The 23600-nt window shown below is 42.7% G+C and overlaps 1 protein-coding gene across 3 annotated transcripts in view; it reads right to left on the bottom strand.

The window, feature by feature from the left end:
- Positions 1-8852: 8852 nt before the first annotated feature.
- The window catches only part of LOC108164714 (zwei Ig domain protein zig-8), a 169871-nt gene continuing 155123 nt past the window's right edge, over positions 8853-23600 (bottom strand). For 2 of the 3 annotated variants that reach the window (XM_017300592.2, XM_017300593.2), the window contains 4 exons: positions 17386-17513; positions 16817-16837; positions 16304-16472; positions 8853-10729 (listed from right to left, as the gene is read on the bottom strand). In XM_017300592.2, coding sequence (XP_017156081.1) covers positions 10491-10729; positions 16304-16472; positions 16817-16837; positions 17386-17513 — 557 coding nt within the window. In that variant the 3' untranslated portion in view covers positions 8853-10490. The remainder of the gene's footprint in view (positions 10730-16303; positions 16473-16816; positions 16838-17385; positions 17514-23600) is intronic. The other variant, XM_033387911.1, reaches the window with a different exon arrangement.

The raw sequence follows: 23600 nt of genomic DNA, 5'->3' as shown, positions 1-23600 counted from the left end.
CAAGGGGTGAGTGTCTCAAGAGCGAAAAGGCTGTCAATTTCTGGCCTTGGCTGTCAATCTGCGGCTGTCGCCTGTCAATGGTGAATGAAGGCAAGGAAAAAAGCCGCTCACAGCCAAGTTATGCCAGAAGAGAGCCAGCGATAGGGGGATTGGGATAGAGTAGAGGAGAAGAAAGAGGGTCTCGGACTCAGAGAGACAAACACTTGAAGAAAAGGCAAGGCAAGGCAGGCTGAGGCTGAGAAAGGCCGCTAATAAAGTGCACTTGTCGCCGCGAAATGCCGTTAAAGAGAGCAACAACTAATGGCCTCTCCCGCCCGCTCGCCAAGGCAGGGGCTCAGGCAGTGGGTGGCAGGAGTCTTTCCTCACTGCCACCGGAAGTACAGGGGCAGTGGGGGGAAAACGTTTCTAATTTCCAGTCTGTGGCGCATAAATCTTGGCTCCCAGGTCCTGCTACACTCCTGCTTCTCTCCCACTTCCACACCAGCGGAAGGACACTCCAAGAGAAGCAAAAAAGGAATCCAAGCCGAATAAGAGAGATACACTTTCTCTCTCTTTCAGATTGGAGGAGTTTTCGATAGTTGGAAATTTTTGATGGAAGTCTTCCACCGATTTTCGATCTGAAAATCGATTTATAGATCTGGAGATACATAAACTTATATGGGCATTGGTTTTCCCCAAGAAAAACGGGCTATTTTTGTGAATTTCAAAGAATTTAATGAACTTTAGCTGAGCTTCGATGAATTTTGACAAATATTCTATGAATTTTCATTGAGTTTTCATGATTTAAAAAAAGTTACCTGAGCTTTCCTTCCTTCAGTTCTCACTGAATTCCTATGAATGATTGTAATGAATCCTATGAATCCTGTGTTACAAAGCAATTTCCCTTAAAAACTAAGAGATTTCCACTTGAAATCCGACTAGAGACTATTGGAAGTTCCAGAAAAAGATCTTCCCGGTTTGAATGCTCTTCCCAGGAATATTCTTACCATTACTTTGCTTTATGGGCGAACTTCTTGGCCTAAAAACGTAAAACCCTGCCAGTTCGGTGGAAAATTATTGCTATTGCCTGACGCGGTGTTTGTTAAAATTTTGTGCAATTAAGTTTCAATCCTGTGGCATCCACAAGGCGGCGCTGGCGTCCATTACAAAACGCTTAGAGGACGCAGGACATTCAATGGAGGACCCACCACCACCTACGATGATGGGTGGAACCGAAGGGTGGCAGTCCGAGCAGTCCCCCAGCCCCCTACATGCCCGTCGCCTCATGCATTTATTCATTTCATTTTGTTTAAGTGACCTTTTGGCCTGGCCAACGCGTGACCTTTCGTTGGGCGTAAGGGGGCATTGGGGGGATTGGGGGGTGGGTGGCGGCGGCGTCGACAGGGGGTGGTGCTGATGGTTTAATGACTCTGCCACGTAGTCGCATGTGTGAATCGCAGGTCCGTGTCCGTGTCCGTATCCGTGTCCGTGTGTGTTCATGTGGCACACACTTCATTAAATGCGCATATAATTTGTGGACTCCGCTATGAACTTTGAACCGCAGTCTTTTAATTGCCCCAGCCCTCGGGGCAGGCACACATTTGATGGCACAGTGGAGCCTCGAGAGGGAGAATCCAAGAAGATCTCTGGATTCTCTGGTCCATTCAACAAAATTTCCTTTGACTTTAATTTCCCAACCACTTTTCTTTGGCTGGATAAAGGACCCTTTAAATCTTTGTTGGGTTTTTTCATAGTTTTCCTTCTCCCTTTACGCACCTTTGGCTGTGCTTTTGTTTTATATTCCCATTCATTAATCGCTTACTTCTTTGCTTCCTTTAATCGTTTGGCTACTGCTCTTTATCCTTGTTATCCTTTTCTCTCTGTTGTTATAATCGTTGGTCTTTTTTATCCTCGTTCTACTTATCCCCACACTCTCTGTTGTTCTTATCTTTCGTTTTTTTTTTTTCGTTTTTTGTCTTTTGGGGTTTTATCTTTCTTTTGTGGTTATCTTTCTCTATTTTTTCCTATCAATCTGTTCTCTTCTTCTCCCTTCTGTTTCCCACTAAAACTTTTCTTTCTTCATTATCTCTTTATCGCCTTTTCGGTTCGGTTTCTGCTGCATTCTCGGATTCAGACAGACTTTTCCTCATATTTTATCAATCGCTTTTCCTCCATTTTCACACCTCTTTTTCTCTCCACTTTTCCCGCCTTTTTCGCACAGGGAAAGCTCTCTTAAGCGGACAGTCCCCTTCTCCTAAAACGAATGGGCATTACCCATCCTGTCTTCATTCGTGCCTTCTGCTGGATGCCCCACTGTGCCGCACACCTTTGGGCATACACTCTTCCTCTTCCTCCATCTTTTGGGGCCATTATTCTGTAGTTTGTTTTATTGCAATTGCATTACAAAGTCGCAGCTGCTGACAAGTGGCACGCGGGGTGGTAGGCTGGAAGGCTGGTAGGCTGGTAGGCTGGGTGGCACGTAGCAGGCTTGCTCTTGCCCTGCCCCGAAAATGTTATTCATAGCCGAAGAGCGGAACAAACGCTTATTACACCTTTTAATTGGAAATTTATGGCACAGGCGCGCGGATGAGTGGATGTCCCGTCCCTCTCTCTCTGGTCTCTGGTTAATTTACAGCTGGGTATCCTTTTGTAGGCCTCGCCCTCTCCTCCACCCACTTAACGGTCAATTTATGCAGCCTGCCGAACCCTTCGAACCCCTTCTCGACCGCTCGGTGGGATAAGCAAATAATCCTCGTTATAATTAGCAGGACACAAGATATAAGAAGAAGGACCTCCAGAAAACGCTGTTGACAGCGGGGCTGGTGGCGCTTTTCCAAGGACAACAACAGGAGGCCGCGCCCCGCCAAGTGGTTAAAATGTTGAGCAAATTATTAAATTTCTCTGTTGGCCATTGAGGCGGTGGGCGGGGTGCGGGGGGCGTGGGCCTGGTATCGCCTAGGCGCAAGGCCATAAAAAGATTAAGCAGGCGAGCGGCGTGTTAATTTATGGCCAACAAATATGCTCGACAAAACGCTTAAACAGAGAACATAACAGCGGCTCAAAAGAGCCACAGAGAGGAAATTTATGGACTAAAGGATACCCCTTTTATTCACAAAACTCAAAGCCAAAAGGCTCGATTCTTTTGAGCGAATTTCGGAGTTATTACAGCGAGTTTTCCCAGCGTATTCTGGCTAATATTCCAAAAAAACTGTTCTTCAAGTGTTGCCCCACAAATATGCCCCGAACACCCCGCTTTTTTGGGAAGGCAGAGGAGGAGGGACACCACCAAAAGCCAAGGCCAACGAATTTTGTGCTCTGCTGCGAGACGGGGTCCTGTCCAAGGGGTCCCGTGTCCTAAGGGTCGCACACAGGGGCAAAGGTTGTGGCAATGTGGCAGGTGGTTTGTATTCCTCACTTAAAAAGTTGTAAAATTTGTTAAAATACTTGAACGCCGACGCCCAAAATAAAGAAAAGCATGCGCAAAAACTAAGCGAGCGTAAATAATAAAATAATAATAAAAAGCAGCGACAAATGGACAAAGGAAAATCAGAAGGAGAGCGAAAGGCAAGCGGTGGAAAACTGCGAAGGCAAAACAGTAATGAGAGAAGATACAAAGATACTCTGTATAATTGAAATGATAGAAACATGCGATACACTTTTCCAGAACCATTTTAGGGGAATTTCCATCGTGGAACTTAGAACCGATGAGTAGCAGCTTTCAGGAGACAGGCGATCCGGAGGATATCTCCTTCCAACTACTATTCCGTGCAGAGGAACTGAGACAGATCCAACGATTTGAAGAAGCGCTCGATGAGGACCAACTCTATCTGGAGGCACTGCTAAGATAGAAGTCATTGTTCGTAGCTCTGGAAGTAATCGGGATGTCAGTATTAGCCCCTTCTGGCCTCCTGATTAGTCCCTTAATGGGGAAGCAAACTTCATGGACACCCACCACTTTCATGGATTTAATACTCGTCCGAGAATCCACATCCCAAACAAAGTCCAAAGCACTCAAAAAACAGTATATTCCGGGCTCATTCACTCAATCCCTTCCCTCTCGTATTGCACCCGAGGCACAAGCAACAATAAGTGAAAAATCTCGGAAAACATCCCAGGGAGAACGTAGACCCGAGTCCCAACAAAAACAATGAATACAAGGCCGCGCTCACCTGAAAATCTCTCTCAAAACTCATACATCGGGAGAGGTGAGAGGCGAGAGAGACATTTTGTTGCACTTCCGAAACGAGTATATTCTTCTCTTGGTGCTTGAGGTGCTCCGATCTTCATATAAATTCTAAAGGGTATTGCCTGCGCCGTCAGTTGCCGCAGTTTGTGCAAAAACAATGTGCAAGCAAAAGTGTCGTTGCTTTGCCCCCCGAAGCCGAAGAGACGAATGGAGAGAGAGTAAATTCACTGCAAATGTGTTGTTGTTGCAATTTACATTGGTTTTTGCTGGCGGCTGCTGATCTGTCGGCTGATAAACATTTCGTTCTCGCGCTCTCTCTTCAGCGTTGATCGTGTTGCGATTCTGATTGAGGGAGACGAGTAAACGGTAAACGAATGCAGCGGAGTGCCGAGTGCCACTTCGGGTGCCACAATATAAACGTTAAAGGTTACACTTTACTTGTTTTCCATTCTCTCTCTCTCTCTCTTTGTTTGGGTTTGTTCTGCTTTGACTCTTCCTGGAATTTCGTCACAAGCTTCGCTTTAAAGAACATTTCATCCGATGCTTCGCTCAATGAAATTCCTGCTGGCACCATTCCCTCCTTCAATCAGATAAAAATGGCTTTCAATCCAATCATGGCATTATCCCATGTCCTCTCTGGGCGAGGGAAATATTGTTTCGACGGACCGACGTTAAGGTCCTTAATGAAAACTGTCAGACAATGCCGCCAAAACGGTTTCAATCGCAACATTCCTCCTCCTGTTCCTCAGCTGGACACATGCCCTATCATTGATCGGGGGGATATTATTATAAATATTTCATATCGGTATGGTCGGTCCCCCCCCCCCCCCCCCCCTCGTTCTGTTCGGTGTCTCATTATAAAAACATTAAATAAAATTGCGATTAAATTCGAAAATAAAAGTGCGACGAGTGGTGGAACGGAGCGGAAGGCACGCGGAAGAGTAAGGAAATAACGCTCTCAACTAATTAAGTTAATATGCATCGACAGAGAGAGAGAGACAACGGGAGAGAGAGAGAGAGAGAGAAGGTCAGGGATCCGGGCGTTATTTATGGCCATTTTCCATTCACATCGCGTCCGCGTCCATGATTCAGAAAGTGTCATGCATTATGTAAATTAATTTACCAAGAGAAAAAAAAGGAAGAGTTGTAGAGTATGAAAAACCAATAAAATAATTAATAAATGAATAAAAAATATAAGGGAAAACCCGCAGAGTTTCAAGCAGCAAAAAACAACAGCGAAAGATACTACAATAAATGGGAGAAACAAGGATAAATAAAAAACAAAACAAAAAGAACAAATAAGAGAGAACGCTTTAGTTAAGCGATTCGATCATAAAATACCCTTTACTCTGCGGGGATGAAAGGTATATACAGACAATATTATCTCTGGATGGAATAAAAAAGAAGAGTGAGAAACAGAAGAAAGAGAAAGAAAAAAGTAGAAGGAGTGGGAAAAAAAGTCTTTGAAGAAAGTTTTCGAGAACTTGTCTTCCTGGGCAACTGGTTTTTCTTAAATCTTTTATGGTTCTATATTCGTGGAATCTTGAAAATTTTGGGAAAAAATATAGATAATAATTATTCGAAATCTAAAACTGAGGATAGCAACAAATTTGTTAAGTACAAAATAAGGATTTAATCCCAAATCTCAGAAGTTTGTCTTGACTCTACATATAAACCCATACTCTGTTACTCTCTATGCGATTATAGGGTATCAGAAAAGGAGAGTAATGCAAGGCAATCGAGGCTGACAATGCAAAATGCAATCAAATAAAATATTCAATGAAAACCAAAGAGACAGCGAGAGACGCACCACGAACCACAGGGACAGAAAAGAGAGTGAGACGGAGAGAGCGAATGATACATTAACAACGAGACAAAGTTTCGTTCAATTAAAGGCTTCTAGTAAATTAAAAATTAATTACATTAAATCAGGAATGGACAAGTGGACAGTGTACGATCGACTGAACAATCAATCGAGCAAATTGTTCATGTAATCAACGTGGAAAAGGTGAAAAGCCCATTGAAACACCATCGCTCCAAAGACCTTCATCCTACAGCAAAGCCTATTAAAGGGATTCCGCGCCTTAAACGAAGATCTGACCTAATTCTGGACTGGGAATCAGTCCATTTTTTTCCATAAAGTTTTTAATGAAGAATCTTTATCTTTAATGAAAAGTTATCTTGTACTTTTTTAAGCCATCTTTTCTCTGTATCTCTTATCTTTTCTTGCTATTTTAGGAGGTATATCTACTAATTCTGATGGTCTTATATTTCATGAATATTCTATTCTACTTTTTGTGTCTGTTAATCTTTGGACAAAGATCTATCACTGGCTCTCTACTCTACATTCTTCCCTTTAGATACATTACCTTTAGACTTGCTTTTGCTCTGCAATACCTTTTTACTTTTGCCAGAAATTTGAGGCTATTTTCTTTGATCTCACATTCGATAATTTTCCAGTCCCTTATGAAGATTCCAAAACCATCCCTAGTCCCTCTAACTCCTCACAAATCGAAGCTAAGGGAGAGCTTTGGTTTTCCCTGAAACACTTACCTCTTTTGCTCAGTGGAATACTCCCACTATTTGCCTGACCGACATTCATTTCGTAAAAAAAAAAAAGGTTATGCCTCAGCGTTCTGCATAAATTATATCGGTGGCGGCTCTTATTTATTTCGTTGGCCAGCGGTTGAGTTGAAGACTGCAGTCATCCATTCACAGCGAAAGGACCTCCACTGCAGCCGTGTCTAGAGGATGGAATGCCCTCCATTCAGCTAGAGGGGAAGTGAATGCATGTCTCGAGTGGAATGCTCTCTAGGCAGGGATTCTCCCCCATTCCAATGTGAAAATCAAAAGCCATTTTAACATTAAATTTTTTTTTTGTTTCTTATACAGTTTTTTATTGAATTCATAGTTTTTCGGAATTGCATGCCTCTTTTCAGTATTCGTGTCGATTGGTATATGTATCTGTATCTCTGCAGTGTCTTTATCCCTGGTGTATTTGTGTGTGTTTCTGTGTGTGTATATCCCTTCCGTTTCGGCTATCAATTTTATTCCAAAAACCTCATGCACTCTTAGTATTCATATATTTTGTTTTTATTTTTTGGAATCACTCATGTAGTGAGGGTGTTCATGCCACAGCATTCCCATTCGACAGGACATTCATTGTTAAGCGAGATGATATGGCAGAGTCTCCAATGCGAAAAACCACACGAATTTTTTACCAGTATTAATGTTACACCGATAAACAATGCTTTTTTTAGAGCTTGGAACTGTATCTTATCCTTAAACATTAAGAATCACTCATTTTGAATGGTCTTCTGTTCGTCTTAGGCAAAACGAACGTAGCCTTTCGCTTATGGGAACATTTGAACAGCAAAACAACGTTCGACTACCGCTTGTGCTGTGGCATTATGATGTTGTTGGTGTTGTTTCTCTCCTTCGAACGAGCATGTATCGTATCATATATGGATTCTATATATATCTGATGTTTTCTGATGTTACTGTATAAGTATTTCTGTATTTTTTTATTTTTTTTTTTTATTTATGAATCGTAATATTTTTGAAAGTGTTCCATTTTTTTTATCGCTTTGGAAGGCAACACACACATATACCATAGATATTTTGTTCGGGGCATTTTGTTTTCTTATGGTTTTTTTTTTTATATTTAATTCACATTTAAAATTGTTTTTTTTTTTTTTTGTTTTTTTCAATTTTTTGCCCTTAAAATTCTGTATTGTAACACATTTATTTTTTTAAAAATTGTATTTTCCCTTTTTTTTTTGTGTGTTTTCCTTTTGGATAGCGATTTCTCTCATTAATTAACTCATTTTTGAGGGGTGGTTGGCGGGGGGTTAAACCATATAATAACAGTGAAATTAATATACAGACATATCGAATCGAACATAAATTCCTTTCGGGGTTCAACACATTTTTAATTATCGCTTATCGTTAACGGTATCATTATCATCATTATAGTGATACCCTCGTTTTTTTTTTTTTTTTTTCATTCGTAGTGGACTTTATTTTTTTTGTTGTGTTTTTTTTTCTTCGTTTTCACCCTTATTTTACACATACATATACATATACATACATATATAGAAATTGGTTGTAGCTTCTTTTTTTTGTATTTGGTTTTTGAATTACATTCAGTTTTTCCCCTCCGTTCTGTTTCTGATCTGCTTAGGGCTCTCTAGTGCAATGCGATTAGATGATGGACAAGTAGATCAAATAGTATATACGGTATACTCCTACGCCTCATACTCTCATCTTCGACTTTTTCTACCTATTCTACCTCAAGGACTGCTCTGCAATCGACTACTGATATTACATGGGAGTGCCATACCTCCGTCATCAAGCAGCCCAAAGACAAAACAACACCTAATCCTTCCTTTTCCTTCTAGATCACTTTTTTTAACCATTTTTTTACACACATATTGCAGAACCGGCTGAGGGGCCATATTTTTTGTTGTCGTTGGGGGAAGGCAGGGGGGATCATAACCTATCTTGAAGGGGATTTTTTCCAAGGGATTGGATTTTGCTGAAATTTCTCGTAGTCTTTTTTTTTGGGTTCATTTTTAATTTATTTTTTGTTTGTTTGTATTTGTTTTTTGGTCTTTTGGTTTTTCGTTTTTGGTTTTTTGTTTATTCCATAAATTTTTAATTTTCTAAACGTCATCACATTTATAAAATATATTCCTTCTTGGGGTTCGTCGTGAATCTTGTTACTTTTTATGACATATTCCATGTAATTACGCGCTTAGTATGGAGAGTATCTGTTGTATATGTATCTTGTTTTTCCTATATTTAGAGCATGAGAAATGGGTTCACAGAAAGGGGCTGGGGGTAGGGCTGGAAAGACGTGGGCAATGGGGGGGGTTTCTTTTCTCTGGGGGGAAGGGAATCAAGAGGGGAATGGAGGGTTAGACCCTGTCTTCTTTTGTGTGGGGTGGGATCGCGGATTCTTTCTTTCTTTCTTTTTCTAAACTTAATCTTCTTCTTTTAGCTTGGCTTAGAGATAGAGTATCTATGTATCTATGTGTGCTGTCTGTGTGTGAAGGAGAGAGAAGTATATATCGAGAGAGAGAGAGAGAGAGATAGAGATAGCTATAGAGAGACGGAGAGAGGGAGATAGTTTCAATAGCAATATGCTTTTTTAATCGGATAGGTATGTATTTGTTTCTTTATCTGTGGCTTTTCTCTTTATGTATCTTTTGTATCTTTTCTCACACATACAACAACAATTTCTATAGAGAGAGAGAGAGAGAGAGAGATAGATACGGATTATTATACTGATCAGATCTGATGCGACACGAAAAAAAAAAGATACAATTATACTAAGATTTTCTTTGTGGTTTTTGTTTTTTCGCTTACATTACTAAATAATCCTCCTGTATCCTTTACCCATCATTCTGTATATTCTGCTACGTCTTTTGCTCCTCCTGCCCCTTCTTTTCTCTGAATCTTTATCTTTACTTAGATTTTACTATAGTCTTGAACTTAAGCCTAAAAAAAAACAATCTGTCCACCTCAAATTTTGAGGGATCATCATATCTATATGTATCTGTATCTGTATCTGTTTCTGCGCGCATATATATATGTATGTAATATTTACGAGTATGTATTTATCTTTAGACACCTATAGCTTATAAAATGGAATGGATCCATCTCAAAACAGGGGGAATCTGAATCCATTACGCAATGCAATATCTGTATTCCCACTTGCATCTGTATCTGTAACTGTATCTTTTTGTGTGTTTCTTGTTGATCTGCTGGCAATCTCTCATCCGATGCCTTATTTACAATGGGCTTATATTTTTGTATTTCTTTTGAATTTAATGGTTTTGTTGCAAGAACATGTTGCATGAAGAAAATCGTTCGTTTGTTCGTTCTGCACTATTTTTTTTTTTTGTTTTTTTTTTTGTTTGTTTTTTCTTTTTTGGGCTTTGCTTTTTGTTTTTCCTTGTCGTTCCAGCTCCAGTTATTTCCCAAAGGACCTTATCTAACGACTACTTAATTTAGTGATAAAAAGGATGTACTCACGCATGCCCCTCCCCCTCTGCATTCCACTCATAGAGCGAAAAGTGGAGCGGGGCAAAAAGGAGAAACGAAACGATTTGGAGAACGCTGAACCAAGGCGGTGGCTGGAAGGATCCTGGAACTGGAACGGAAAACCAGAGAGCAGCTGCCCCTTACCCCCGCGCCTCACTCACTCTCTCTCTCTCTCTGTCTTTCTGCAGCTCGCTCTATGGAATATTTAGTACTTCATTCCAGTTGGCATTTCGATGGCATTTCCGGCTCCGGCTCCGGTTACGCGGGGGCCGGCTAGTCATGTCCCAGACACCAGCGAATTCCTCTCCAGCCGCTCGCCGCCCTTGATGTCCTTCAGCTGTCCATTGCCGTTGCCTCCTCGTTGTTGTTGTGTCCTCATCTTGGGTAGGGTTTGGTTGCAGCAGGCAGAGGCGTGCAGCAGAATCAGAGTGCTGCAGACAAGCATCAACATCGAGATCAAAGCCGGTGGCTGAAGTGGCGCCGAGTTTCCATGATGCATGGCCGCCGGATGTTCGCCTGCAATTGAATATCGGATACGTGAGTCACAGCTGCCATTCGATCGGAGGCACAAAACACAGTGGCTATCGACGGCGCTGCAGGCACATACGCTCTCAAAATTTATGCATGAAATTTGAGTTAATTTCGAGTGCATTGCCTCTGCAGACCATCCATTCGATTCTAGCCGAATTCCAGAGCCTCAGAAAACAAATAAATTATATGCAGAACTGTCGTCTTTGCTGGGGAAATGATATTGGGACGATGAAATCCACAACCGATTCATAATCTAAAAGATATTTACATATGCTGCCCCTTTACATATTATAATAATTATTATAGGCAATTTTTTAGTGATTTATTTGCCAATTCTTATCCAATTTTCGTACTTCCCAAATACGTATTTCATAAAGTATTTCCCCCATTAATGGATGCATTTACATAAGTGTTTCTAAGAGTGAGCAAAATGCGATGGCAAATAAGTTCATTTGAAAGCTGCAGCACTTTTCATGCCAGAGAAATTCGCCAGAGAAGGAGCCTTAAGCTTGCATCTATAGGATGTATCTGTATCTGCATCCCTGGCTGCTGTTGCTGCTGCTGCTTCTGCTGCTGGCACTGCTTCTGGCGATGGCTGGCAAATCCAGAAGCTTTATTGCCTATTAACTTAATTGCCGGCAATAAAAACGCCAAGCTACTGGATAAAAAAAAAAACACTGAAAAGATGAACAGAAAGCAGCAACAAACAAGAGGGAAATGTACAATGGTGGAATGCGTATAAGGGATACCCTTTAAAAGTAAAAATTAACACAAAATTTAAAAAAAAATGCATAAAAATGCAGCTTTGGTTAAATGGAACGTTAAGAACTAAAGTACCAAAAATATACCATAAAAATACTAGAAAAATACAAAAAAAACCTAAAAGAGTAGAACAAAATTCTACAATAAAACAAAGAAAATACCAGAAAAAGACTAGAAAATACCAAAAGAATAACAAACAAAAAATACAAGAAAATTATAGAATAAAACATACTAAAAATAAAAATAAAAAATACTAGACATATACCAAAAAAATACAAGACATATACCAAGTAGTAATGCACATATACTAGAAATTACAAAAAGTACCAGAAAATACTGAATAAATGACCGGTTACCGATATTGGTGTTAGATGGAAAACTATCCATCAATGATAACCGACTGCAGAGAAATAGGAATAGATAAGAGGTGTATCTTTGACCTTGCCGTATCCGAGAAATATATCTGGAGTTCTTCGTACCGTCTGTTGCCTCTACGGTGCTCCCTCTTTAATTACAGGGTATTGTGATGCCCAACTACTTCCTGGAGACTACTCTGAATAGGAGACGGAGAGTGGGCCATGGGCCATGGACTATGGATGCCTTGAGTGGCATCTTTGGGGGGATGGGGAGCGTCGGAGGGTGGCTGGAAGTGGGTGGCACATCGAGCACACAGATGGCAGATACGGGAGCCATAAATTTTGGCATGAAATGCGCTCGCGGAGAGTCTCTCTGTCTGTGTTTCTGTGCGACGCGGCGACTCCTGCTTCAATTATCATGCATCGTTCGTCCTTTACGAGTTCGTTGATGCCGCATCATGAGCTGTTACTTAAGTGTCTCTCTTCCTCTACCCCACCCTGTCTCCTGCCTGTGCTCACTCTCTCTTTTTGCTTGGGAAATGAATGCAGATTTGCCAAACCATTTTGCCGCCCCACCCCCAAGTTCTTTGGCTGCTAAGCATTTTGAAAAGTTTTCCATGCCGAATGCTAAACGACAATGGCCGATAACCAGGAGAAGCGACGTTCCAGCGTTCCAGGCATCCACTAATTACGAAGGATATAAAGCACAGAGAGAGAGAGAGAGTGAGAGCCAAAAGGAACGTCTGGTCTGCTTAGTTAATACGGTTTGACATAATTAGACATCGTCGGAGCTTCGAGGAGGAGGAGTAGGTGGATTGGAGACACAATGAATCGTTCGTCCACTTATGACAGTAATGAGGAGGCAGGAGTGGAGCAGAAGGGAAGGACGCTCTTCCACTCCTGCAGATAAAAGCGTCATAGAAACAACACTTAATTGGATTGGGGTCTCGTACCGATTGTGTGTGTGTGTGTGGTCGAAAAGACCGCCTGCAGGACAGCAGAAGAAGCAGTTCAATTAATGAAAATGACTTTGATGTCAGTCGACTTTTGTGCGTCTAGGTGTAATGATCGCATCAAATTCTGCCCAAAACACAAGGCAAAACAAACAGCAGTAAGCGGCTTTTGTCTTTGGCTTTGATGCTGGAGCAGCAGCATTATCAATAATGCAATAACGAAGATACACTCGTGCCTCGCATGTATGTATAGGCGCCTCAGTAGACAGGCGGCAAGCCAAGGGGCTTAAGGACATGCGAGTGAGCAATTTCAGAGGAAAAGAAAGCCACCAGAAAAACGGGAACGAATATGAGCCTGAAAGCCCCACGAAAGTGAGTTGGAAAACCCTTTTGGATGGGTGCCAGCACAATACAAATATGAAATGAAAAACTATTGAAACTGCGATTCGATGAAAGGAACAGCTGGCTGTCGAATGGGAATCCCGCCCGAATGAAGAGAGACCTCCCAAAGGTGGGGGAAAAATTATAGTGTTCCTCGAAGCTGAGAGCAAAAGATAAATACTATAAAAATACCAGAATTATCAAATAAACTACAAAAAATAAGAAAATACTAAAAAATACTTGAAAAGATCCCAAATGATGGACTATAAATACTATAAAAATACCAAATATACTATATAAAATAAGAAAATGCTAAAAAATACTTGAAAAGATACCAACTGATGGAGTATAAATATTATAAAAATACCAGAAATGATACCAACTGATGCACTATAAATACTATGAAAATACCAAAAAATATCAAATATACAAAAGAATAAAAAAATGCAAAAAAATCCTTGAAAATATACTATAAATCTACTAAAATAAATGCCTAATAAAAATGCCAGAAAATACTAGAACCACCATAAAATACCCGCTCCGTGTATTCAAAAACGAACAATTCTCAGGCCTGTTCAAGTCTCAAATAAGTTCATTCCACACCAAATAGTATCTTTGCGTCCAAGAGATACATATATAAAAAATACTCAATGTTTCAGCTGTGAAGTTCGGCTATGATTGGTACCCAAAAAAAAAAAACCCATTTACCTTCTTAGCTATGCTTCGATGCTCAAAGAGGAATTGGGGATGGGGTGTGGCTAATACTCTTCTTCCCTTTTCGGGGCTTGGCACCACGACTGATCTCTCTGTTTTGCCGGCATTTGGACGGCTTTTGTGTCGATTTCAATTTGGCTTTCTGCTGCCTTTTGGCTGAAGGAGAGGGGGTTGGCCGTAGTCAGATACTTTTATTAAATAAACTACTTGGAAATGTGGTGGAAGGCGTCCCGCTGTCCCTGTCACCCTGCTACCCCATCAATCGCCATGCCCCATGGCGCTGGGCCGTGCCGGGCTGTGTGGCGTTGGCCCTGCGGCAACGTTGGGGCGCAAACAACTTGTGTTAATTACTTAAGTTTCAGCAGTTGTTCCACTTAACAAGTTGCTTGCTACCACTGCCATGGTAGTGCTACTGCTACTGCTACTGTTACTGCTACTGCTACTCCTGCCACTTCTCCTGCTGTTTCGTCCTGCTTTTGGCCTTTTTGCCAGAGTGTCAGCTGCTGCTGTTGCTGTTATTTTTAGTCTAATTCCAGGGGCATATTTGTTGTAGCGTGCCGCTTACACGCCAAAGTCATTTGCGCTCAAGTTGTTAAACTTTTTGCTTTGTAAGCGCTTTTTTCCGGCCTCAGCGGAAGCCGGAAGGCGGAAGGCGGATGGGGCGCCTGGCACCCGGCTGAGTAGATGGGTGGTTGGGGGTTGGGGGTTGGGGGCTGGCGACTGGGGACTGGGGAGTAGATTGGAGTCGAAAACCATCCAAAGCTCAACACACAGTGGCTGCGGCGTCTGCGGCATAAACGAGTCAAAACTTGCGCAAATGTTGATGCTCAAACTTTTTCCTCAACTAATTTTCTTTGACTTTTCCATGTGTTCCATGTGTGTGCATATACGAGTATCTGTGCATGTATGTACATATGTGTGTCTGTGTACTCCTGCTTCTTGGGTTATTGGCCAATACTAGAGCTACAAATTGAGGTGGCTACAAGGCGGTGAACTTCAAGTAGATATAGACCAAAAAACTATGAGATATAGCTCTGAAGATTTCTAGAAAAAGATGCAAATAACTTGTGAAAAAATATACTGGAATATACCAATGGAAATCCATGAGGACGGGGCCCTTCGCATGGACAAATCTCTCGAGCGGGGAAATGATAAAAAAAAGATGTACAATATTTGTATCTTCTTCTCTTATGTTTTTAGTATTTTTCTAGAATTTTGTGTGGTATTTTTCGACTATTTTTATAGAGTTTACCAAACAAAAATCACGACATTAAGGAAACTCAATTTGAATGTTGAGTTTAAATATATTTTCCAAAAGATTTAGCGGTTAAGAAACGATGAAAATCTCCAACACTATTACATTGTATGAAACGGGCTTAAAAGCAGTATTTTTGAAACACAAAAAAACCTTGAATGGTTTTACGGAATGAGAGACAAATGTTGAAACAAGCAGAGCATTTAATACTGAAATACTTAAAGATACTGAAATAAAAAAAATTTTTTTAAAAAATCAAAATTTTGTTCCTGGAAGTTCGAAGTATTTGAAATTTCGACAAAGGACATTATCTATTTGTCAGAATGGGACTTCCAATTGAAGTGAAAACCTATGACTTTTTTTTTTTTTGGCCTGAAACTTGAACTTTTTGATGAGAAGAAGATACAAACGAGTGTGGAAACTGTTGTTTTTTTAGAGGTTTATCCATATATGTACGCACCCAGAAAAATACCAAAAACTATGCCAACAAATTATTAAATTTATGTCTAAAAAACATTTAGTATTTTTCTGGAATAAAAAAAAGATCTGAAAAAGCTGGAAATATTTGTGTAATTCATTCTAGTATTTTGGTATTTTTTATTATGCTTTAATTGTATTTTTTTGGTATTTTCCTAGTATTTTAATCGGAAATTGAAAGAATAACCCACTCATGGCTGGAGCTCCATTTGCATTGCGGTCAAAAACGCTCAAAAATTTTACACATAATTGTTGGTTCAGTCGTTTGCCCCCAGGGACTACTCTCTCTCTATCTCTCCCTTTCTCTCTATGTTTAATGTCGTCTCCCCGTGGCGTCTCCAGTGTTGGGAAAAGTTGTCGTCAATCACCGGGCAAAACGCTCCGCTCCGCTCTGCTCTGCTCTGCTCTGCTCAGCTCGTCTGTCAAATAAAGCCGAAGCAAAAGCTTAGTTGACTTTTGGGCGCCCGCACATTTGTCTTGCTGGAAGCCCCCACCCAGCCCAAAATGGGGAGCTCCCCACGTAGCCCAGGATCTCCTTCATTCGGACATGGCATACACTCGTTTCGACCAACAAAAAAAAAAACAGGAAAGGTACATGGGGTGCTCTTTTGCATAGTGTTAGGACGTCGGACACTGTCCGGCTGGCTGGCTTTATACTTACCATCAACGATATGGACGCGGACCGATGTGGGATTGGCATTCGAGGGGGCGCATGTGTAGAGGCCCTCATCCTCCTGTATGGCCTTCTGGACGAGGAGACGGCTGGTGGTCAGTACACCTTTCTCGGTGACTAATGATATGCCGCCGCGAGGTGAATCGAAATTTATGACCTGAAATGAATAACACCCGAAACACGAGAGAGAAACGAAACAGAACAAAAAAAGAATACAGAGCTTAGTACCACACACAACAATCGGGAGATGCCTGCTGCTCCTGCCGCTCCTGCTGCTGCTCTACGAAATTTGCTACAGATTTCTTTGGGGGATGGGGGATGCTGGGGGGGCGGTCGGTCTGTGGCTCTCCAGAGCTCATGTTATTTAAATTTTTATTAATGACAGTCGTTTTAGTCTCAAAAGAGCAGACCAGGATGCAGGACTTACAACAGAACAAAAAGGAAATCATAAAGAAAAATGTAAAAGCTTCACCGATGCTGGTGTTGGTGGATATTTTGTACCTTATTGTATCTAGGATCATTCTGTAATGGAAATTCAAAAGTTAAAAATCGAAATTCAAGAGTTAGAAAGTCTTGAAAAATGCACACTTTTAAGGGCTTTAAAATGTGTTGTGTGTTTTTCTTTATCTTCGAAAGTTTTGAGGTATTTCTTTGGTATTTAATTGAAGGAAAGGTGACCTAAAGATGAGGGATATTTCCTCATGAATTGATTTTTCTATAATTTTCTAAATTACTTCTGTATTTCTAATCGAAGGCCAAAACCTTTCAGAGTGTCTGAAGGACACTTTCCTGATTGCTCGAGTGGTCTTAACGGTTCTGTGGGTGGCGTTTGGGGGGAATAAACACTACCACCGAGCACTAATAATCGTAAAAAGTGTAAGACATCTCTGGGCAGTGGCCCCGGTGGAGTGGGGCCGGACCCTTGTCAAATGTAATTATTGATGCTGCTCTTATCCCACGCTCTTTTTACTGTCATATATCGTACACACTGTACAGTATAGACCCCCCCATATATACTCGGAGTACACGTGCACCTGTCATGTGGTGGGGCGTTGGTGGGGCGCACTCACCTCGCGATTGTGCGACCAGGAGACGGTTGGCGGCGGTTCCGGTGCAAATTTCACAATGCAGGTTAAATTGATGGTGGATCCTTTGTTGATGTGCAGGTCGGGGCCGCCAATGACCTCGGTGATGGGTTCTGCACGAAAAGAGAGCAAAAGAGAGGTTAAAAATCCATTGCATAAGCACTGAAAATGGGGCATAAAACATTTTGAGAGCTCATTTCGACAATAAAAGTAAAAAACACAAGAGGCGCAAGCTCGAACAAGAGATACCCATCATGAGGGCCAAGATACCAACAAAATGGCCAATTAGTGCACAGAGGATTACAGGGTATGGAACGGGTACAGACAGCAGTATTGTGTATATATCTCTATAGAGAAGGGGGCCAAGGACACTCGGAAACGTCCTCGTTTAAGAAAAGTTTATCTACCGTTGCGTTAAATTGTTTTCTTTCCTGCTGCGTAACCAGGGGTCGTATCTTAGGGGAAGAACAGAGCAGCACACAGCCCCCCCCTGGAACATCTCATTCGCCCCCCGTCCCCATGAATATGTGTGTGTGTGTGTTTGTATTTGACATTTACACGTTTGTTTACTTTCTTTATTCATCGTAAAACAATTTCTGACTTTTCGAAGGAGCAAAAAACCAAGAGAACAACGGAGGCTAAAAATACAAGCACACAAAAACGATAGCAAAGAAAGTCAACCAGAATAAATGCAAAATGACAGCAGAGCCCGAAGGGGGCGGGGCGGGGGGCAGCCAAAGATATGGAGATACACCAGAGAGAGAGAGAGAGATACAAAAAGATACAAATTCAGCAGCAAATTGTGTCATTAGTTCAAGGACATTGATTGAAATCTCTTTCTCTCTCTGTGTCTTTTTTTGGGCAGCCACTATTGGAAAATATTTTCCGCCTCGAAATTCCACACTTGAATGGATCGAAGCTTTTGATACACTTTTAACGCCTGAATCCATCAGATAGGTATTTTTGGTATTTTTTTCTAGTCTTTTTGTGGATACAGATGGCAGACTCTTTATAATAATCCTCATACCCGCTCGGCACTCTCTCTGCCACTCCTTTCTGCTCATAAATTGGGGGATTTCTTCTATGGCTTTTTTTGGCTGCTCTCGCTCTCTCCCATTCTCTATCTGTGAGTGTCTAAAAGTGCAGTTACTGTACTTTGGCTAACGGTTATGTGCCCTCTCTCTCTCTCTCTCTCTCTCTCTCTCTGGAGGTGGCGCCCGCGCCAAAGGTTAGTACAAGTTATGTACTGGCAAATGGTGGCCCAATTTTCTTGTGCAACACACTCTCATAGGAGTGCCTCGTGTCTCGTATCTCGTATCTCTCAATCTCCATTAGAACTCTGCCCCCCCCTCCCCCCCTGTCTACGTGCCCCATTTTGCGGCAGATTTGATCTCTGATGTGGGGCTACTTGGGAGCGAGTAAAATCAGGGAATTCGTGGAACGAAAGGAATAAACGTCAAAGCTTGGATTTTTGTAGCAATATATATATATGTATGTATGTATGTATTTATTTATATGTTCTTGTGGTACTTCTGCTGCTGAAGCTACGATCTGTAGTCGTGTCTCTGGCGAATGTATTTACGGGTGTGTCTGCTGCTCGTACTGGCCGAGCACACACGACTTCTCCATCAGGCAGTAGAGAACGGCGTAGACATCCAGCTAAGGCTCCCCGTTGCGCTGCAGCAGGGCCAGGGCTTGGCGCATAGTTTCGGCCAGATTATCTATGTCCGCCTTCACGCCAGCCATGGAGATGGCCAGCAGCTTTTCGTATTCGGCCTTCGTGCGCATCAGTGATTCGGCGATGGAAATCAGCGTCTCTCGCGAAGGCTGATCCTCCACCAACACCTCCTGGGTGGGCCCGTCCTCGTCCTGAGACTCCCGGGAAGGGGATGCACTTTCGTCCATTATTTCACTCGTAAACAGAGAGCGACAGTTCTGTTGTAGAAACGAGTGTTTTACTATTTCTATGATACTCACAAAACGAATTGAATCTTACGGCTGGCTTTCTGTTTTATTTTTCAACGAATATTTGGGATTTTTTTTTTTGGGAAAGTGGGAACAATGGGGAAATGCATAAATTGTTTGACACTCTCTCCACTCGATCCAGGACACATAATCACATAACAATCGATTCACGAAATGCTGAAGCTGCCGCTGCCTCTGCCTCTGCCGCTGGCATCATCATCTCTCGGTGATTATCAAAATGTGTGCTGCTGCTGTGGCACGTACCCTATACATATATACATATATAATATGCATTGTGCTGCATCCATAATGGACTTCTGATGATAGATTCCTGCCCTGCCACATGCCACATGAGGCTGCTGCTTTTGCTGTCAATTGCAAGCTGTTTTCCCGTACAACTGCCAGCCTTTTGTCTACGAATTTCGATTCTGGAAGTCAATCAATGGACAAAAGTGGATTTTGCATATATACATATATATATACGATGTATATATATGCGATATATAAGCCATTAAACCAATCAACAATCGAATCGATGTGTACGTGCCTCCCATTGTGTCCTGCGCCTTGTTGACTTCTGAGGGACACAATGCCTCTCCTCCATTCAACCGTTCGACAATTGCCTTCAAATATGTATCTCCACCCTCCACCCACCGCCCTCTCGCGGATGAAAAATTCCCCATAATTTTCCGAGCATCGTTTCGACCCCGAAAAACTATAATTTTCCTCAGAAAGTTCCGTCTTGAAGTTTTCTGTACGTTTTGGCCATAAAATCGCGCCTCGTAGAACAATGGTGGCGACAAGCGGCAACAAATTTTATTACCTCCCCGCCGAAAGAAAAGCAAACAAAAAGGATCCATTCGCAAGGATCCATTCCACCTTCTGTTTGGCTCTGGCATTCGGGACAATTCAATTGAAAAAACATAAAGGTTTATGGGCGTGTAAGCCTTTTGCCTCTCTCTCTCTCTCTCTCTCTCTCGGCCCCAGTAAGTGGGTGATTGTGTGATGTTATAGGGGCAGCATTATGTTAACCTTTATGGCGGCAACAGAGGCACACACACACACATGCACACCTCGTTAAAGTGGGCGAAACTTTTATACTCTAAGAAGATTAGGGAGGAGAGGGAGGGAACAGCTTAAACCCAGAGGCTTCTGCTCAGGGCAGCGCGGGCAAACCGTGGGTAACAGCCTGTTGCCTCTCACTGTTAAGAGCTCTCTGTTAAAAGCTCGCTCTCGCGCTTTTTTGCTCTCTGACGATCCCAGACGGCGCTCACAGTTTCGTAGCAGGTAGGCGAGAATTAATTGCGTTTCGGCAGCCGTTTGCATCGGCCAAACAAACTTACATACGACGCAGCATAGACATACATACAATTAAGCTTCTGCTTCTTTGCATTCCACAGCTCAACGATTTATCTTTCGCAAAATGCCGAATGCAAGATCTGCTGATAACCCGACACGAATGTGCAAGCCGCAGCAACCAACAGATGGAGCGTGTGTGAGAAAGAGAGAGCGAGCAAATGCTATGCCGAATGCTGTTTATCTGTTTGCCTGTTAACCTGGGATGGCGCATTAACAGCGCCGTTAACAGAGCTGCTGCCCGGAGCATTGTTGTTGCTATTTACATTGGGTTTCTACCTGCGGCCGCTGATCTGTCGGCTGACCGACCGTTTCCCTCTCGTTCTCTCTACAGTGAGGCTCGGGGCGTGGTTTTGCGGTGGTTTGCAGGAGAATGAAGGAATGCAAGAACTGAGGAACGGGGTATCGAGCATCGACTTGGGGTATTTTCGGCTGTACAGACATTTGTTGATGTGGGGTATCAAGCACTTGCCTGCACTTTTGGGCGCTCCTGGAGATTCTTCAGCTGTGGGGGCAGAATCTCCAATTCCTTCGCATTGATTTTTCCACCTTCGACAAGCTTTCCCCCCCCCCCCCCCCCACACACACAGCAATCAAATTTGACCCAAAACAAAACAAAAGAAAAACAGTAAAACCAGTGGGCGAGCGAATGAGAGGGTGAGTGAGTGGACGTCGTGCGTGTGTGTGTGTTCGGGCTCCAAAGGTTGCCCCTTTTGAGAATCTTTATTTCATTGGGTTGGGGGGTGGGGGGGTTTCGTGGGTTTTGGGCTGAAAAACATGGACATTTGATAGGTTTTATTTGTGTTTTTATTGAAATTTATTGTTTGATTTACACGAGTTTAAGTGACAGCCAACACAACACACACAGTATTTGTACGGACGGAGGGGGTGGCAATATTTTTTGGGGGCCATAAATCACATTCGAAAGCCCCGGCATAAAAGTTGCAAATTAGGCTACAAATGTTGACAAGGCGATTAATCAAAGTGCAAGGCAGCGGCGCAAATGCAGCAAAACTAATTCGATAGAGAGAGAGAGGGGGAGAGGGAGAGAGAGGGAGAGCGAGCACTAACCGAAAAGGAGTCATGAATCATTCATAAGCACCGTTTATACTCCACCCAGAGATTGGAGTCTCTCCACCAGAAATTACGTTGATTAATGAGTGTCTCACACTCTCTCTGTCTCTCTCTCTGTCTCTCTCTCTGTGCTCTCCCAGCTCTCCCTGCTCTCCCTCTCGTTGTCGATTCCCCATGACTCTGCTCGTATCCTTTTTGCATTTTGGTCACGGAGACCGCAGACCGCAGAGGAGATGCGATTCCACCTACCGATTCGTTCAGTAATTGAGTTCGCAAGTGGGCGAAGGAGAAACTAAAAATCACCAAAAGATAATCCAAATTCCAAATGGCCTCCAAGGAGGAGTGGCCTCCATCTCATGCATGGCCGAACTTTTGTCTGTGAATCGCATTTCTATCTCTCTATCTGCATCTCCATTTTTGGCCAAATTAAAAGTAAAAAAGGTCATAAATTCCTCGTGGGAATGTGCCACAGAGTGGGGCATGGGGCATGGGGCATGGGGCATGTGGCATGCGGCATGGGGCAACTCCTTCTCCAATTATTCGAATGCGAGAGAGAATCACCGCATGAATGGCATAAATAATAAACCTACTGCATACTTCCAGGCGCCACACGCATCCGAAAGCCACACACACACACATGCACATAGACACAGCAGATACAGCAGACCCCCCAGATACACAGATACACAGATACAGCCACAATGAGAGGCGCTTTTGATGATTTTCCATCTGGTGGTCGGTCCCTCGTGTCGTATGCGTAATATTTGTTTAATATTAACCCAAACGCATCATCATACACAGACGGGGGCCACGACCACGCCCCTTTGAGCCCACACAACCACTGCCACGCCCCGTATGCCCACACGCCCCCACACACGAGTGCCCTCTCCCTTCGAATGACCCGCAATTTTCCCATGAGACCCGCTTTGGGAGTCGCAGGCTTTGGCTTTGTTTTTAAAGCCGCTTTTGGTCCCCGAAATCAGGGGATAAACGTGGCGCCCGAAACAGAGTAATGGGGGCATGGAAAGAGGAATTTGTGGATCAATAAATTAAGTCTCTAACAAAGGGAATCTGTTTAAATTTCAGCCGAAAATAGCAGCAGGGAATGCCGCGAAAAAGTCAGACAGAAAGTCTCTCTCTCTGGCTGAATAGACATCCTTTTTTCCAGGAGAAACGTTGGAGCCCGAGACAGTGCTGGCCATTTGCAAGATCAACTTTACGAGGTGGATCTTAGCCTTCAATTCCCATAGATACAGCTACAGATAGTGGGTGCAATAGCCCTAAAAATATCAAAGAAAACTCTCAAATTGATGGCCCTGAGAGTGAGAGAGAGGGGGCTTTAAATGGAGGTTATTTCCGAGGCCCCCATCCATCCATTTCCCTGTCCGCATATTCATTAGATACTCGTATCGTGTCACTACCATTAGTCCCTTGACTTTCAGCATATCGTCGGTTGTCCTTCAACGAAAACCAATAACCCGGCGATTTCTCAACAGAAAACACCTCCTTCCACCATCACCATGGAGGAGCTTCCATCATCGCTTCATCGATATCCTTCCATCGCTCCAAATGGAAATAGCTAACCATCGTCGCCATTTGACAAATGCTAGAAACTGACGCATCCTTGGCCTTACTTTCGTCACGAATGCCACACACTTTATTTGCTGGCATTTGGCATATAACAAGGACACGCTCTGTAGTTCTTTCCGCAACCGCAAATGTGTGTTGTGCGTGATTTCCATGCCCACAGCCACGGCCACGCCCTAACCACACCCCCCCTCGATCCTGCCACCGATCCCTAGCCC

Source organism: Drosophila miranda, chromosome XL (assembly GCF_003369915.1).
Source record: "Drosophila miranda strain MSH22 chromosome XL, D.miranda_PacBio2.1, whole genome shotgun sequence".
NCBI classification, from domain to species: Eukaryota; Metazoa; Arthropoda; class Insecta; order Diptera; family Drosophilidae; genus Drosophila; species Drosophila miranda.
This window is presented reverse-complemented; position numbering and strand designations above follow the sequence as displayed.